We start from the raw sequence: 17,786 nt of genomic DNA, 5'->3' as shown, positions 1-17,786 counted from the left end.
CAGGCAGTATATTATCTACACTAGGTGTCTGCACTGATTTTGTTCATTTACAGTAAATCAGAAGAACACGACAGCGTACACTGGATGAATTCCTCCATCAATAACTTGGAGGAATACACAACTTAGTTGTACTGTAGTAGTATGGTTGGTGTTCTAATTTGTTCTGTATTCTATTTAAATACATAATTTGTTACTCAGTTAAATGGTAGCTTGTATGTTTTTATACCTTTTTAACTATTTCCATGAAACTTCAGCTAATTAGGCCAAAATTTACTGGTACCAATACGTCCCAATTAAAGAGATTCTACTGTACTTATATATTGTGTCCTTCAGAATACCTTCCAATAATTTACCCATTACTAAAGTCAGGCTCACTGGCCTACAATTTCCTGGTTTATTCTTTGAGCCTTTCTTGAACAACAGAACAATATTAGTTATCCTCCAATCCTCTGGAACCTCACCTGCCAGGAAGCCTGGAATTTCTGCACTAGCCTCCCACAAGGTCTGAAGGGACATCTTGTCAGGCCCTGAAGATGTGTGGCAAACTTCCCAAGCAAATAATTTTAAAAGCCAGGGAGATCAGCAGAACTCAAGATTTTTTGAAATAGCATTGCTTGTAGTAAGCTAGATTGAGAATTAAAATTTAAGTTCTCTGGCCAATCAAAACTAGTTGCAAAAACTCCAGTAGCAAAAGGCCTTAACTGTGTTTTTCCTGGAAACATTTTAAAACATAGAGCTGGTTAGATAGGATGACTATAAACATAAACAATATTTGCAAAATTATCCTTGTTTGACAGAGTTTAAAATCAATATCAAAATCAAAAGCAGTGTTTAATTAATAAGAAAACTGACTGTTGCATTTTGTAAAGATATGACAGAGCCTCAGACTAAATTACAGATAGACATAATAAGCTCTTTATATACAAATTAGATATCATTTTTAAAGTTTTAAATACTGTGTAAAAAGTCTAAACAACAGAAAATACAGTATATTTGGCTTGTAAAGATGTTTACAGCATGAACTGATAACAAGAAAAAAATATACAAAAAAACCCACAAAAATGAATTTAAAGCTTTTCTTACTATACAAATTATACCACATCAATTCAACTAACTAAAATCAAAAGTGCAGGATGATTATTTTTGTCCTTTTAATATTTCATTGTGTGGCTTGAACTCTCCAGTGTTCCTTGGGAAGCTGCAATACTGACATGCTAGCATTGTTGGTTTGGTGCAGTATATTTTCAGGACCAAACTGTAGTTTTGTCTTCATAGTTGTTACTGTGTCTGCATAGTCGGAAATTCTTTACGAGGCCAGACCCAATAAAAAGCCCCCAACAAAACCACTTGTCAGCACGATATTCTTCTTTACAAATTCAGCTGACTGTGGGAGGTAAAACAATACACATTCAAGAAATTTAATTCAAAGAGAGATCTTCTTTTAAACAATGTTGCAATATTAATACTATTTTATCACATTTAAGAACATGATAATGTTGCATCACTCAGAAAAAGCAGGTCATTAAAACTCGATGTATGCTAGATTATTATTAGATATCCAAAGCTTTGTATGTAAAGAGATATGATCAAAGACTGCACTCTTAAAACCATGTTCAATTTCTGTTCCAAATTAAGATCTAAAATATGCAAGGTTTCTTAAAGAATCTTAAAATTAAAGCACTTAAAGCACTTAAAAGAGTAAAATTATAAACATTATTGTCTTTCAACAAAACAATTATGCAATCTAAAAAGATAATTTTATCTGTTCATGCATTTAAATATCACAGAATATCAATATTTTGGATAGTCCAATGAGAAATCCTTCATCTTTAAAAAAAACTTCAATGATATAATTTAAAATTTCTCAGTTTTCATATGCTCTTCTCTTTATTGTGCTCTACATTCCTCAAATACGATCTCTTACATATGCCAAAATTCCTTAACATCACTATTGTTAAATGATCAGGTAGGTGATCCATTATCAGACAGCTTGGTTCTAATGTCTCTAATTCAATACATGAAAGAAGCAAGCATCCAGGTAACTACAAACGTATATCTGGTTTCAGGGAGAAGGAGGGTGGTGGCAGAGAGATGATGGCAGAGCATCCTTTTTTTTGCAGTTTCTACACTGAGAAGTAGGAGAATACAGACATGTTAAAGTCAAGCAACATACACAAAATGCTGGTGGAACGCAGCAGGCCAGGCAGCATCTATAGGGAGAAGCGCTGTCAACATTTCAGGCTGAGACCCTTGGTCAGGACCCTTCTCCCTATAGACACTGCCTGGCCTGCTGCGTTCCACCAGCATTTTGTGTGTGTTGCTTGAATTTCCAGCATCTGCAGATTTCCTCGTGTTTGCATGTTAAAGTCAAGCACCTTGCTACTTTGGACCCACATTGACTTCCTTAGGATGATGGAAGATGGAACACTCCACAGTAGAATATGGAATAGTTCCTTCATCAGTTTCCATAGGTTTGGGAAGGGTCTGATGGTTAATGTTGGTTTAGATTGATAGAAGTACATATTGCGTACCAATGACAACATGTAAATGTTTATTTTAATACATCAGTTGCTTGTTTTCCATGAACAGAAATTCTAATGCCATTCAATTTGTATCAATTTATCTTAACACAAACCACTTCAATCAGCTATAACTTCTTAAGTAATAAGATGGCCAATGTCTAAATAAGTGACTCCTAAAGAGCAAATACTTATGGTTTCTCATTTCATCTTATTGTAGGATTTTTTTTTCTATAATCGAAAATTTAAAACCATGTCCTTTAATCTCATACGTGGGGCGTGGCCAAGTGGTTAAGGTGTTGGGCTAGTGATCTGAAGGTCGTGAGTTCGAGCCCCAGCCGAGGCAGTGTGGTGTGAACCACACACAGCTCCAGTCCACCCAGCTGAAAATGGGGGGGGGGGGGGGAGAGAATCTCGTACTCTCAGTCGCTTCGCGCCATGGAAACCGGCATAAGCACCGGCCTGATGAGCTGATAAAGCTCAGGACAGACTTTAACTTTTTACTTTAATCATCTTTATGATTTCCAACAACATTATTACATTATCCAGTCCATTATCTTTATCCAGTTTTCAAAGTGAGAAGAATTTTCTTTGTCCAGTTGATATGGCCTGCATGCCAGATGGGAAAGAGCCCAAAATTAGAGGCTCTGCCTTGGATTTTTTGCAGTAGTAGAATTACACGTCACCATGATCTGCAAATTCATGATCCCTCCTGCCTAAGTTCCCTAATAGTTATTTATCAAGTTAGGCAAATCTCTGAATGAGATCTGATCAAGATGTTTCATGTCAAATATTAAAAGGGTCAGACTAAAGAATAAAAAATAGTCCCTCAATCAAGAAAAGGGAATTCCATCCTATCACACCAGTTAAGTATGACAGTGGACTACAAATCAACATTGATATTGCTTCCTCAGCCAAAGGAGGTCAACTTGGCTCTAACAAAAAGTCCTTTGGTTTGAGGGGGGGAAATGAAGGAAGAAAGGGCAAATGTGCATTCAAACTGGATTTACAATCCATGGGCAAGAAATTTGTGATTCTTACTGTACAAACTATGAGCTACGAAACTTTCTGGAGCAAAGCCTACTGACCAAATAGTAGTAAATTAATATGTATTCTTTAAAGTATTGCTGTCCCTTCTTTGTAAATTGGCTGGTCACATTTGTGACATTGATAGTGAGATCAATAAATTACATGGACAACAATTTGGCTGTGGGATGGGGAGGAGGGGTTGTTGAATTTCAGCTAGAGTACTAAGAGTTCAGAAAACATTCACTTTTCTCACCTCTTCAATAAAGGTGTTGATTTCAGGAGCAGCTTTATTCGCTTTTCTTCTCAACTGTCGTTTGGCTTTATTTACATCTTTCTCAACTCTTTTCCAATCTACTTTAATGTAGCCACTGTGATTTGCAACCTTAAAACAATAAATGAACAAAGTTTCGTGACAGTTCTTTGAATATTTTAAATATGTTCCATAGATCTTACACCAGACTTACAAATTCAAACACCTATTTCCAGCAGTGTCACACTATTGTGGATAATCGGGCTGTCTGTAGAAAATGAAGTATGTTTTACACAGTTTCAATTGATAACTTGCACTAAGCAATATTGATTTAACAGAAAGCTCAAGATTTATTAGTGCCTATTATATCATTTTTTCATAGAAGTTTCTCTGGAAATTTAACGGTTCTAGATAAATAATGTCAAAAGGTCTTGTGGCTTTTATGTACTGTAATGATGTAGTTTGAGTATTGTTCCACCAAGCAGTCAACTGATGAGAAAACATCTCACTTCAGCTATCAAAACTTCTGTTCCTACTACTGGATTTTCAACATAGCGTGCTGCTCAGATCAATACCCTCAATCCAAAATCTCCAGTATCACAGTTATATTTCTAATAACTAAATTACAGATTAGAGTCATAAAATTATTTTGGAACAGGAGTCCATTCAGCTTAAGGAACTCAGGCTGGCACCTTGAATAGCATTTCAGTAAGTTATATTCCACTGCTCTTTCCTGTTGCCCTTCAAGTTATTTTCCTTTGCTTCTCAAATTCCCTCCGATTTTGTTTCAACACCTTTAGTGACTCTTAGATCGATCGGTACCACCCTAATCTTTATAAACAAAAAGCTTACAAACCCCATATATCATAATTTGATCCCTAAACCATTCACCACTAAGAACAGCTACTACTTTTCTAAACCTGTCATAAACTTGCACATCTCTATTAAATCCTCCCTAGACATTCTAGTGCAACAGCCTTCCACCCCCCAGTACACTGTCTAACCACTTTCAAAGATTTATACACATAAATGGTTCTGATTCTGCATTACTCTCAGAAGTGAGCCATTTAGTCTTTCTACCCAAATACAACATTTTGCACTCCTTTTGTATTAAATTTCATGCAGTATTTCTCTATCCATTATGCAAGCATGAACCTTTTTGCAGTTTGTCACTATCCTCCTCACTGTTTACCACATCTGTTTGGCATCTTCTGCAAATTTTGAAATAGCGATGGCACTGATTCCTGTGACATACCACTACCTTTCAGTATAGAAAATTATTTAGCACAACAGTTTTTTGTGCTTAAGACATTATTAGTCTATGTTGCTACTGGCTGCTTCATTCCATTTTGTTAATCTGCCTTTGTTTTGAATGTTGTCAAACATTCTGAAAATCCATATGAAAGGCATCGACTACATTCCCTTCGTTAAACTTTTGTTTTCTCAACAATAAATTCAGTCAGGTTATTACATCACAATTTATCCCAGATTCATTTATTTATCACATCTACTCTGAAACATACAGTGAAATGCATCGTTTGTGTTAACAACCGACACAACTCAAAGGTGTGCTGTGGGCAGTCTGCAAACGTCATTACACACTCTGGCGCCAACATAGCATGCTCATAATGTTCAACAGAACAACACAAGCAACAACAACAGCAACAAAACCAGTTCTTATCCTCCCTCCTTCCCACCTACCCATCCACACATCCAGACAGGATAGGGTACCTCCAGGCCTCCAACCTCCAGTTTCTAGCCTAGACCCACAGACATTGAGCCTCCGCCTTACGGACACACCAACCCAGTGGCTTTGACCATCGGGCCTCAATATCCGGACTCGCTGAATTCAGTTTCTGACCTTCTGTATCGACTCCAGAACTCACTGATCATGGGACTTGGAATTGTAGGCCTCGAAATCCAAATCTCCAACCCTGGGACCCACCGAACTGGGGGAGGCATTCCTGGCTGGTCTTATAGATATGCCACCCCAGGAGCTTCAAACCTCAGGCATTAGCATTTGGACTCACCAACTTCAATCTCTGACATTTGGGGCTGACACCAGGACTTGCCTATTACGGATTTTGAACACCAGACCTTGAACTCCAGATTCACACAGATCCCTGACTGATAGATCATGATTGGCATGGCCTGGGGTCAATGCCAGGAACTGAGGCCCAAGGGTCAACTGGGAGGCTGGAAGTTGAGGCCTGAACCCGGAGCCTCAAGTCTACAAATGCCTGCGAGTCCGCTGGAGAAGTCAAAGGCCCAGTGTTTGTGAGTCTGAATCCAGTGCAGACTGGAGACCAAAGGCAGCCCATCATGGTGGTTTCTCAGCATGGGTGGGTGGACATCAGGGAAGGAGGAACTGGACTTGTTTTGCTGTTTTTTTTTTGTCACTGGTGTTTTGTTTTGTTCTGTTCTTTGTTGTTCTGCCGAGCACTGTGGGCATGCTATGTTGGCACCAAAAAGTGTGGTGACTCTTGTGGGCTGCCCCAGCACATCTTCGGGTGTGTTGGTTGTTAACACAAATGACACATTTCACTGTATGCTTCAATGTACATGTGATAAATAAATCTGAATCTTGAATCTTGGTCAGTGTACTGAAAATCTTCACCATTGTGAAGATCAATATAGGGATTAAAGGCATGTTCTTACACAGAAATTATGTTCCATTAGGAAATTATGGGAAGTTTTTAATGCATTCTTAATCCCAAATTCCCCAAGAAACATTGAAAACCAGCCATCCAGACAGGAAAAGGATTAACTTCATGGCCAGTCTTTCAAGTAGCCCCTTTATCAATGTTAACTTTTTCTACAACTTTTACTCTAACTTCAATCAAGACTTTGATAATACAGTGGATTCCGGTTAATTGAGCCATTGGGTAATCATGGCAGCCACTGATTTGGGACAACTCTTAAGAGAACCAAAACAAATTGAAAAAAATAGCTAGAACTTCCTTCATTTATTTGGGACAATATGCTGCTTTATTGGGGCAAGAAACTGTTGCCAAACATTTTCTAACTACATCATGCTTAGAACGAAGAGTTTTTAAATTGTGTTGGTTGCGTGTGTATATGTTTAAAAGCAGTGATTTTTGTCACATGGTTGATGAGAAGTAAGCAGTAAGACAATTCAGAACCATTTTGCTCACTGCAGTTTCAAGCATTCAAGCTTGGAGATGCCTGAAATAGCTGAGAGTGGAATTGAAATGATTTCACTACTTCAGTGAGCTAAGAACCAGGAAGAATTTGAAGATAATGACAATCATCACGAATGCTACCTTTGGTTCTCACTGCACACACAGCTCTTATCTATGGCTCCAAGTAGCTGTTTGCATGCAAAGTGGCCACATGCCAGTACACTGCTTCGACAGGCGGGCTAAACCAGGTGAGGGAAGGTGGTGAGATCAGGACATGCCTGTCACAACATGTGAAGTCAGCTCTGGTGGACTGGTCAGATGAGATTTACAGTGAGATCCAGAAGCCTGGAAGGGAGTTCTGCAAAGCTGCGTGGAGACCAAAGAGCAAGACGAAGCACAGAAATTATGGTATCCACTGCAACCAGGGAAGACCCCAGATGTAATGTTTACTTGTTCCACGGGACCTGGACTTCCGAGGTCAAGAGAGTGGAACTGCCCCAGTGCAATGGCTTTTCCACTTTAAAAACTCTCCTGCACAGGCTTCCTGTCATCTCCAGATATGACAGACAACTACCAGTAGTATTGGTAGTGCTCTAATTTGTTCTGTATTTCACTTAAATACGTAATTTGTTACCAAGTTAAACAGTAGTTTGTCTTTTTTTTTAACTAATTCCATGAAACTTTGGCTAATTTGGGCAGCTGCTTAATTGGGCCATAATGTACTGGTCCCAATTTGCCCCAATTAACTGGAATCCATTTGTATATTATTTCTCCGAAAGGACAAATAAAGTATCCATTCAGTTTTATTTTGAATTTCAGATATAAAGTTTATATCTTTTCAAATGGAAATTTAAAATAGCCACTGATTTCAAACAATGGGCTTGGCCTTGGGCTCGGTAGCACTGGACGGACAAGCTAATTGGCATTTAGTTTCCACAAAAATCAAACATTAATGGTGGCATTTTGACATCTAATAATCTTTCTTATTCTAATAGGTAAGAGAGCATACAGCATTTTTTTCCCAGGTTCTATATATCACACTTCAATCCTGTACACTTCCTTGCTACTTTGTTGCAATCAGGAGAATGGTTAACTTCAAAGTTTGAATCACCACATGTATTAAGTACAACAGGATAATGATTCCTCTGCTGCAATGATTTCTGCAAAAGCAAGCTAGCATTAGATCTTTAACTTTAGTCTCACCAATGAGGTTAATTCTTACTTAATCTCACTAAAGAAGCTGCATAGGGTTGTAGACTCAGCCGGTATTATCATGAGCACAACACTGCCCACCATTGAGGACATCTTAAAAAAGCAGTCCGTCAAGAAGGCAGCATCCATCATTAGGTACCCTCACCATCTGGGACATACCTGCTTTTCATTAGGGAGGAGGTACAGAAGCCTGAAAACACGCACTCAATGTCCATGACAGACACTCAGTGGCCACTGACTACATGCTCGTGGTCTTTTGCTGTTGTAACCCATTCACTTCAAGGTTGAATGCATTATCCAATCAGAGATGCTCTTCTGCACACCACTGTTGTAACGTGTGGTTAGCTGTGTTACTGTCGCCTTCCTGTCAGCTTGAACTAGCCTGGCCAGTTTTCACTGACTTCTCTCATTAACAAGGCGCAGAACTGCTACTCATTGGATGTTTTTCATTTTGATTTGATTTTTGCACTATTCTCTTTAAACTCTAGAGACTGTCACAATGAAAATGCCAGGAGATCAGCAGTTTCTGAGATATTCAAACCACCCCATTTGACACCAACAAATATGTCATGGTCAAATTCACTTAGATCACATTTCTTCCCCATTCTGATGTTTGGTCTGAACAACAACAGAATCTCTTCACAATGTCTGCATGTTTTTATACATTGAGTTACTGCCATATGATTGGCTGATTTGATAGTGTTAACAAGCTGGTGTACAGATATACTTAATAAAGTGACCACTGCATGTACATCAGCAGTAATAAGCCTGATTCTGATTCCAGTTCTAGTATTGGTTGACACTTTCCAGATACCACTTTCCTTTTACTTACGATATAAAATGAACCTGTGGAGTAAGTCGTTGAATGAAAATAGGTAACTGTATCTACAACTGTTGCTCTGGTTTAAATCTGAAAAAATCTTGAGTGTTTATTTCTCTTTTAAGCTACTCTGGTTTGGCTGTGTGCAGTTCACCTACTATAGATCCTTTTTTACTGACTTTAAAGCAGTCCCATAGTCCCACTTAATTAACACTAAGGCTATCAAACCTCTCCACAAATATTTACAAAAATAAGATAAATACATATACTGCATTTACCTGCATCAAAAGGAATCCACCTCCAATTGCTGTAGCCGCTAGCTTGCCAATCTTCTGAAATACAAAGCCTGCACACCTAAATGTTAAGTAAAGCAGAAACATGAGATGTAAATTTAACTTCAGGCTCACATTAAACAAAAATTATTATTTGATTCAGTAGAAAGGGGAGGTCAGTAACTGTACATCAATTCTGTTTCTCTCCCCATAAATGCAGTTGACCTGCTAAGTATTGTCCGAGTTTTTTATTTTTATTTCCAATGTTCAGCATCTGCCATATTTTGCTTTCAGACATGATGAAGTAACAGTACACACTAAACTTCCAGTTTAATTTCTTCCTACACTAAATTTTCCTGGACCTTTTTTCAATTTACAAATGAGTCATCAACTCAAGATTATTTGTTCATAGCTTAAACCTCAGCTCTGCGAAATGTTAATTTTATTCTAATTTTCTTTTTCGAAGAGGAAACATGATAGCCATCAGACCAAATTTTTAGCCAAAATTAGAATTACACGCTGGTATTCAGAACTTTGCATTGCCAATGTTCTGGTTGAAACATCAATTATAAATATTAGAGTAAATCTGTATCACTTAAAGTTTTACTTCAAATTACTAGAAATATGTAAGAACTAGTCCATCTCCCTTTTGGAACTTCAGAGCTATCAGAATAAGTGATTAAATGAATGCCTCCTAACTGTTTGGAAACTGCGCAGGTTTTCTGCTTTTATTAAGTATTTAGTGGTCTTACTTTTCAGATCACTGTACAAAATGTTGTTTGGATATATTTCTGATGCTGATTCGGGGAGTTCCATCTCATACATCAAAAATGAAAGAGAATGAAAGAGACTAATGCAAATGTAATACTCTACGTGAATTCCCTTGCATTAACAGCTTTCAGTTTTATTTTCATTTTACTGCGATAATATCATATTCTAAGTATAGTATTGGGTTTAAAAGTTGATAATTTATGTGACATCAAACAAAAAGCTGGAAAAACAGTGTGTCAGGCAGCAATGCAGAGGGAAATGGACAGTTGAGGTTTTAGATTGACATTCTTCATCTGGATTGAAAGATAGGGGAGAGATAATCAACATCTCTGTAAGGAGTAAATGTGTAACAAGAAATGTCAAATAAAAGGTGGATCCAGGTGAAGTAGATAGGCAGATGGAGGAGGGAATAGTGGACACAGCAAGAGAGGTTGGGAGGTAACAAAAGGCTACAGATAATGGAATCCAATAGAACAGGAAGATACAGCATGTAAACACATAAGAGAGGTGAGGTGGACAAACGTGAAGAGTAGGGAGAGAGGGTGTTAGATATGTGGGTGATGGCCACACAGGGTGAATGGAGGTGAGCAAAGAAACAAGGTAATGGGAGGCTTGAATAGATGTGAGAGGAATTGGGCAGGTCTGAACAGACAGACAGACATACTTTATTGATCCCGAGAAAAATTGGGTTTCGTTACAGTCGCACCAACCAAGAATAGTGTAGAAATATAGCAAAATAAAACCATAAATAATTAAATAGTAACAACTAAATTATGCCAAGTGGAAATAAGTCCAGGACCAGCTTATTGGCTCAGGGTGTCTGACACTCTGAGGGAGGAGTTGTAATGTTTGATAGCCACAAGCAGGAATGACTTCCTATGACGCTCAGTGTTGCATCTCCATGAAAGAGAGAGAAAAAGGGACAGAGAGGAAGCAGTTTACCTAAATTTGGATAATTCAATGTTCATACTGTCAGGTTGTAGACTAACCCCTAGTGGGGGGAAAAAAGAGTCGTTCCTCTAGTTTGCATTTGGCTTCACTCTGACAATGAAGGAGGCCGAGTACACACAGTTTAGTGTGGGACTGGGAGCGAAATTAAAATAGCTAGCAACCAGGAACTCCAAAAGATTATAGCTTACAACAGACAACATCTATTCCTGCAGAAAAGAGTGCATACCATTCTTGGAACAGTATTCCATTAAGAACAAGTAAATTCTACAGAAGAACTTTGTTCTTAGTAAGTAACTGCTCTGGTTAACAGTTTTATAAATGACAGACACATGTTCTTTATACAAAAGGAACATAACTAAAACCTATTGTAATTGAAATGAAAAAGAAAAGACTGCAAAAGTCAACCGAGAATTGAAGAAATCCCTTATGGCAACATTAGTAGATATTCCCAACCCAATCTCATTTCCCATATGAACGCTGTATGCAATCTCATTTGTGTGAACTTCAGCACATTTTTATATCCTCTTAATTAGTTACATGCTACAAATCCAGATTACTCAAACTATTTCAATATAGGACCATTACAATTAGCAGAATAAGGATTGTCATACAATCACGTAACACCAAACTGAATTGTGTAAAATGAAACTAAACACGTGATTTACTGTTTGTGCTGTTTGTGATGATTTCATTTAAATAAGTCTTTTATATAGCACTTGCATCTAAAACATATGAAAATCAAAACAAAACTGCATCTGAAACAAAAATATAAAACACTGGAAAAACTTACAGTTACCTAGCATTTGTAGAAAGGGAAACAGTTAATTTTTCAGATATCAGACTTTGAGCAGATGCCATGTTGTTTTAAAATCATCATGGCTTCTGGATGTATGTATAAAGCAATTCCCAAGGGCATTTTCACTCAAGCAATTTATGTATTCATTTTGCTTCCACGTAGACACACATAAAAGGAATGAGGAAGAGAATTGTAACAATAGATTAGATTATGTTAAGTTTGACAACATGCAATACATTTACACACTCACCAGCCAGTTACACCACCCATCATTAACTGAGTAGCTACAGAATATTTCTCTGCAACTGGACCAGAATTATGTCCGAAAACACGGCCCCACCACGCGTGTTGTCGTGAATACTCCCTCAGATCTACAACTTCATAGGATTCATCATCACTATTTTGGCCTAATGAGAGAACATAAAATTACTAATTTTTCTGCCACACAGCTGACAAGCTCTTATAAAAAGCAGCTAGTATGAGAAAGAAAAGGTGAAGGTTTGTTCAAAGTCATGAGCAATTGATGACTTGGTTCCACCTGCAATGCTGGAGCTGCATTCATATGAAACAAAAAAAAACCATTATTCTGGATAATGTCAGAAAAGTATGAGTAGATCAGTGTCTCTGTACTTTTCCACATAACTATTAGGTAAAAAAATCAGTTTATTTTACTCCTAAATCAAGTTCTGGGCTTCCAGAGTTAGTTTATCCACGTTGGACCCTTATTTTCATTATTTTACAGGTTAATAAATTTAAAGTGAATGAACAAGCTAAGGAACAAACTTATCCACCCAGATAGTGCCAGGAAGCTAATACTCAAAGAGTAAAAGGGGTGCTGAATGCAGAAGTATTCACCACATTGAAACATTTCCTGGCTAATGTCTGGAATATCATCTTTAAGGTTTAGACCAAGTACTGAAAATGAGATTAGACTGGATAGATTGCCTTCTGTTAGCGTGGTCATAAGTCATAACTGCAAATCTGTCTCAATTGAGACAGCTAAGACGGTGAAAAGAATACAGTTGTTTCAGTATCCATGATTAAAAAAGGTGAAGTAAACTGCTTCTAATACTGTGAAGAACCATTGGTTGGTGTGTTCCTGGAAGTTGCAGACTGTTTCATGCTGTCTGAATTGTGACATTCTGACAGCATGCCAGCAGATGTTTTGAAATATATTACAAAGAGAAAAATAGTAAGCAGAGGACTGAGCACAACTGCAAAATTTTGCTAGTCAAAAAGCCCTGCTGAGTCATCAAGGGTCTACATATAAATAACAGCTGTTGCAGATCAGCACACAGTAAATGTGTTAATATATCACAAAACCAATTAGAATAGTTGCAGCAAAAATTGTTAAATGTTACAAAAAATGATAAAGTCTGCAGATGCTGGAAATCCAAAGCGACACACAAAGTGCTGGAGGAACTCAGCAGGTCAAGCAGCATCTATGGAAAAGAGTAAACAGTTGGCGTTTTGGGCCAGTATGCTTCATCAGGATATATTAGTTGAGAAAAATGTTAGTTTAGGCCCCAAAAGTAATGTATATTACTTATATGTTTCATTGTTCTCAAGTATAAAACATTTCCTCCAGTATGGAAATCATAGTGATGTCTTAGTTTACAAAATGTGAGTATACAAGGAGAAATATAAATATAAAGTAATAAATGGTATTTTTCAACAACACAAAATGAGATATTCAAGAACTGCAATCATTTTTAAATAAATTCAAAGGTTTCAATTATACTGCAAGTTGAAAAAATCGAGGTAGTTTTCCAAATGTTTGGAGCAAATTGTTATTTCCAATTTCACCTTAGTAGAATGGTAAACTTTGTCAAGTCTGAAGATCATGTATTTAGTTTTGACTGGGTGAGTGCACTGTACAATCAAAAACGCTATTTTTCCAAATTGGGAATTAAACTAATTTGTAGACTCAGGTGAACATTTTGTATCCTTCTAAAAACTTATTAAATAATTTCAAATAACATTTGTCAATTATTTTTGGTCTATGCTTGAACTGGATAGTTAAAAAGCATAACATATTCTGCATTTTAGAGACAACTAAACAATATACAATGCTTCTGATTCTAAAAGCCTAAATTCAACTTATATTTGATTATTCCTTGTGTGAAGTGTTCTGTGATATTTTACTGCATGTTGTTCCTATCATATGTAAAAAAACAATCACAAATTTGGCTTAGAATGTGACCCATAGATGTCTTAAATATACATTGCTTCATGTTAAGGTGTTTTTCAAACTTGCCATGTTTTAGTTGACCATATTTTAGTTGGTGAATATGTCTTTTGTTCAACATAAATAAACTCGTAAAACGTTTTAAGAACTAAGAAATCAAGATGAACAACTGTAACACATAATAGAGAGAAATGATGTTATAGATTCAAAAGTTTTAAGATGGCAGCAGCAAGAAAATGATTAAGAAGTTCCATAGTTTTGAGGTCTTGAGTAAATATCAGTTTAGGGAATTTCATTTCAGGTGTCTTCATTTCGTTATGAAAAAATGTAAAAATATGATGGAGACACAAGCTGGCCACGTAACCTAATCTATAATTTGAGAAAATAATATCATACAGTCGATAACCTTTTTGTGCAATAACATCCAGATTTTGAATTAGTCATTAGTTTTTGCACTGGACCGTTCTAAAACAGTTAAACATTAATAAATGATGTATATTTTATCTACTATTCCTACATTGCGTTTGCTGATTTACGTCAGAAACAATATGACACAGTTCTGACATTAAATACACCAGAGCAACTGTAATTTTTTTTCCATCGTAAAACAAATTTACGACTAAAAGGTCTGTAATGTCCTTGATCAAGCTCGTAGGAATTTTGGTCACAACAATTGCATATCTGCTATAATAATACATACGTACTTAATTGGCAAGGATCAAACTAAAAATAAGCTTGTTCTTTCAAGCATACAATCCTATAGTATGCTGTCGTAATGCCACAACTTTTCTGTGTGCGATGTTCCCGATAAACAGAGAGAAACAAACCGCCGCCATTCCTACCTACCTCCCCGCTCCGCCATACTGTTGCCAATCTGTCATTGATTCCGCTCCTGACCCGGAAACACACACTGATGGGGTCAGAATGGCGGGCGGTCCGGGCCTCCCCTGGGCGTCACAGTGGTGGGACAGTGTCCACACCGAGGAGCAGTTGGCGTAATCTCGGCATCGCCACAAAAACATTCATTATTGAACACAATATTTTCGATGGATCGAATTTTCGAGCTAGCTATCTTGTTATATGTGGATGTCCCAGATTATCTTGTCTCTCATGATCGTGTACAAGTCAGCCTCTTGCCCTGGAGGTAGTCTTTTATGTTACGTTCAGTCATTTAACATTTCAAGATTGTTTAATGTAATTTTCAGTACACACGTGTAAGGAGAACAAAATAATACAGCACAAAACGCAATGAATACAAGCACATGAAATAGCTTATATACATCAACTGATTCTGTGTCTATGAAGTGAAGCTAAGCTGTACATAAGGTGACTGACAGGAAATAATACAGTAGTGGTAGAGTTAGTGGGTGGAGGTGTTGATTAGTCTTACTACTGGGAAAAAGTAACTGGTTTAGGGACTGTATTTGCAATTTAAACTGGGTTTGTACCTTCACCCGCGTTTAAAAAGGTCATACATTGTGTCTTGTCTGCGTGGGAATTCGTGCTAATGTGCTGATTGCCTGTGGTCACTGATGAATACTGTTCTGGACAGCATGGTGCCATTGAGATGTCCATTATTCTCTCCTAACACCAGAATGCAGCAACTTGCACCGAGCCTTCTTCAATCAGGTTTCCAAAGGATAACTCATTGCTTGGACTTGCTGCTGAGAACACAATTACCCCACATTTAGAGCATCCACATTCTTGGAGAACTTTCATGGCACCAACATTTTGTACAGTGTAATCTGGTCAAATGGGTGAGCAAGTGTAATTTCAACTGAAACAGCTGAGAGAATCCTCTACAGATGGCAGGTTCATAATACAGGCTTTGTCATGTTAATTCTGGCATAACAATTATAAATTAAATAACTGAACAACAGTTTAAAACAACATTACAATAATCATTTTTTGAAACAGCTTTTTACTTATTTTTCTTCCTGGCTGATGCAAAGTTGCCTCAAAATGAATGGACTTGCAGATCCTTACTCAGGTCTAACCTGTTATAGGACATGCTAGTTGAAGCATCAGCATAAATGATAGTGAATTACAGCAAGTTTATGTGGACACGGGTGGGAGTTTGGATAGCAAGTTCAGGATTGCTGTATTTGCAAGAAAATCATGAATTTCCTAGCACTTAGATTGAGCAATGTGAAAGTTCTGCCTTGGCACTGCCAGTATTTCTCAGGTAGCTTTACCTTATCTATTTCAATTGAAAAGTATGAACATTTCCTCTCCTTCTCTGCTTTGGGACCTGTAATAAGTTTGTGTTGTGGAACAAGAAAAAGTTTCCATATTCAGCAATGCAAATTGATCCCAAAAAGATCACCTAATGCTGAGTATATCCAAGGCCTTTATTGGGATTTTTAAACTACTTAACACTCATTGTGTTAAACATCACTAAGTAAAACAATGCCATGGTTAAACAATTCTGTTTGCGAAGTCAAGACATGCAGAGTAGCTGAGAGAAAACTGGGCTGGAAGTCCATCATAATATTTTCAAGGAAAATCTAGCCTCCTTTAACACTGCTGTACACTCTACAAGAAGAGTCAATTTTTCCAAGATTATTACAAAGAATAGTGGCGATTCAAGAATATTGCTCTCGACTGTAAACCATATGTTTGAACCCTGCCTCAACCTATAATGTCCTCACTCAAACATCTGCCATAAAATGTGAGGAATTCACAATATTTTTTATCAACAAAATTACTGGAGAGTATAGCTATAGATGCTGGTAACCTCTATAGTAAACCTTGTAAAAAGACTGCACCCATGTCAAAATTTACAAGTATTTTAAATTCAGAACTCTATAAGATTGTAACAAAAAGTAACCTGTCTACTTGCTGTCATGGCCCTGTCCCTACTACACTTTTTAATAGTGCTTTTAAATCTTATAGGAAAATTACTAACACATCCCTTGAAACTGGAGTTCTTCCAGATACCTTCAAAATTGCAGCAGTCAAACCTCGATAGTAAGGTACTAGCTAACTACAGGCCGATATCAAATCTTCCCTTCCTGGGCAAGATTCTTGAGAAAGTCACTTTCAAGCAATTCAATAACTTTAGGAATTAAAACAATATTCCAGAAAAGTTTTAGTCAGGATTTAGAGCAAACCACAGCACAGAGATGGCATCATCTTCGCAGGGGAAGCTATGAATCAAGAATTGCATCATCAGCTTGCCTATCTCCAACGCCATAGGTGGTTTGGGGAGAGGAACAGACTGATAAGCAGAGAACCAGTCCACCACAACTATAATGACAGTATTCCCTCGGGGCAGTAATGTAATCCATTGAAATTGAGACCAGGGATGAGTGGAAATTGGTAGAATCTGTAAAAGCCCTTGGAACAGTGCTCTGGTTTCTTTATTCCGGGCACACACATCGCATGTAGACTTTGGCATCGTTGACCATGCCTGGCCTCCGGAACCGCCTGCTTGTAAACTCCAAAGTACAGGAAACTACCAGGTGACTGACCATGTTGGAGGCACACCCCTAATTCAATACCTTGGTGTGGAACAGGTACAAAGATATCACCAAGTAATCCATTGCTGGAATTAACTTCCCGTTTATCCTGGGTCCTCCACACCATGGAATCAATCCCCCATCTAATGGGAGCCACCAGCCTTGAATTGGGGAGAATGGTCTCTGGGACTTCCTCCTTATCTGGCATTTCAGACTGCTTAGAAAGAGCCTCTGGTTTCCGATTCTTGGAACCAGGTCTGTATGTAATGAAAAAATTGTACCTATTGAAGAACACTACTATTGAAGAGCGTACCTACAGTCTTTTGACATCCTGGATATAAGCTAGGTTCTTATGATTGGTGCAAATCAAAAAG

General features: G+C 37.6%; 1 protein-coding gene across 1 annotated transcript; it reads right to left on the bottom strand.

Annotated features, from left to right (window-relative positions):
• Positions 1–812: 812 nt before the first annotated feature.
• fundc1 (FUN14 domain containing 1) lies at positions 813–14,856 on the bottom strand. Its single transcript, XM_073045509.1, has 5 exons — positions 14,798–14,856; positions 12,014–12,170; positions 9,252–9,327; positions 3,802–3,930; positions 813–1,384 (listed from the first exon to the last, which is right to left on the bottom strand). The coding sequence occupies exons 1-5, from the start codon at positions 14,811–14,813 to the stop codon at positions 1,307–1,309; spliced, it is 456 nt and encodes a 151-aa protein (XP_072901610.1). The 5' UTR covers positions 14,814–14,856; the 3' UTR covers positions 813–1,306.
• Between the last annotated feature and the right edge of the window lie 2,930 nt (positions 14,857–17,786).

This window comes from Hemitrygon akajei, chromosome 5 (genome assembly GCF_048418815.1).
Source record: "Hemitrygon akajei chromosome 5, sHemAka1.3, whole genome shotgun sequence".
In the NCBI taxonomy this organism is placed as follows: Eukaryota; Metazoa; Chordata; class Chondrichthyes; order Myliobatiformes; family Dasyatidae; genus Hemitrygon; species Hemitrygon akajei.
Note: the sequence above shows the minus strand (reverse complement) of the source record. Positions and strands in the feature narration are given on the sequence as shown.

Bases quoted from the DNA above. Each gene is read 5' to 3' on its own strand.
- fundc1 (XM_073045509.1), bottom strand. The intron at 3,931-9,251 runs GTAAATGCAGTA...TATTGTTTTAAG, and splicing joins GTGGATTCCTTTTGATGCAG to GTTGCAAATCACAGTGGCTA. The intron at 1,385-3,801 runs GTGAGAAAAGTG...TACCTCCCACAG, and splicing joins TCAACACCTTTATTGAAGAG to TCAGCTGAATTTGTAAAGAA.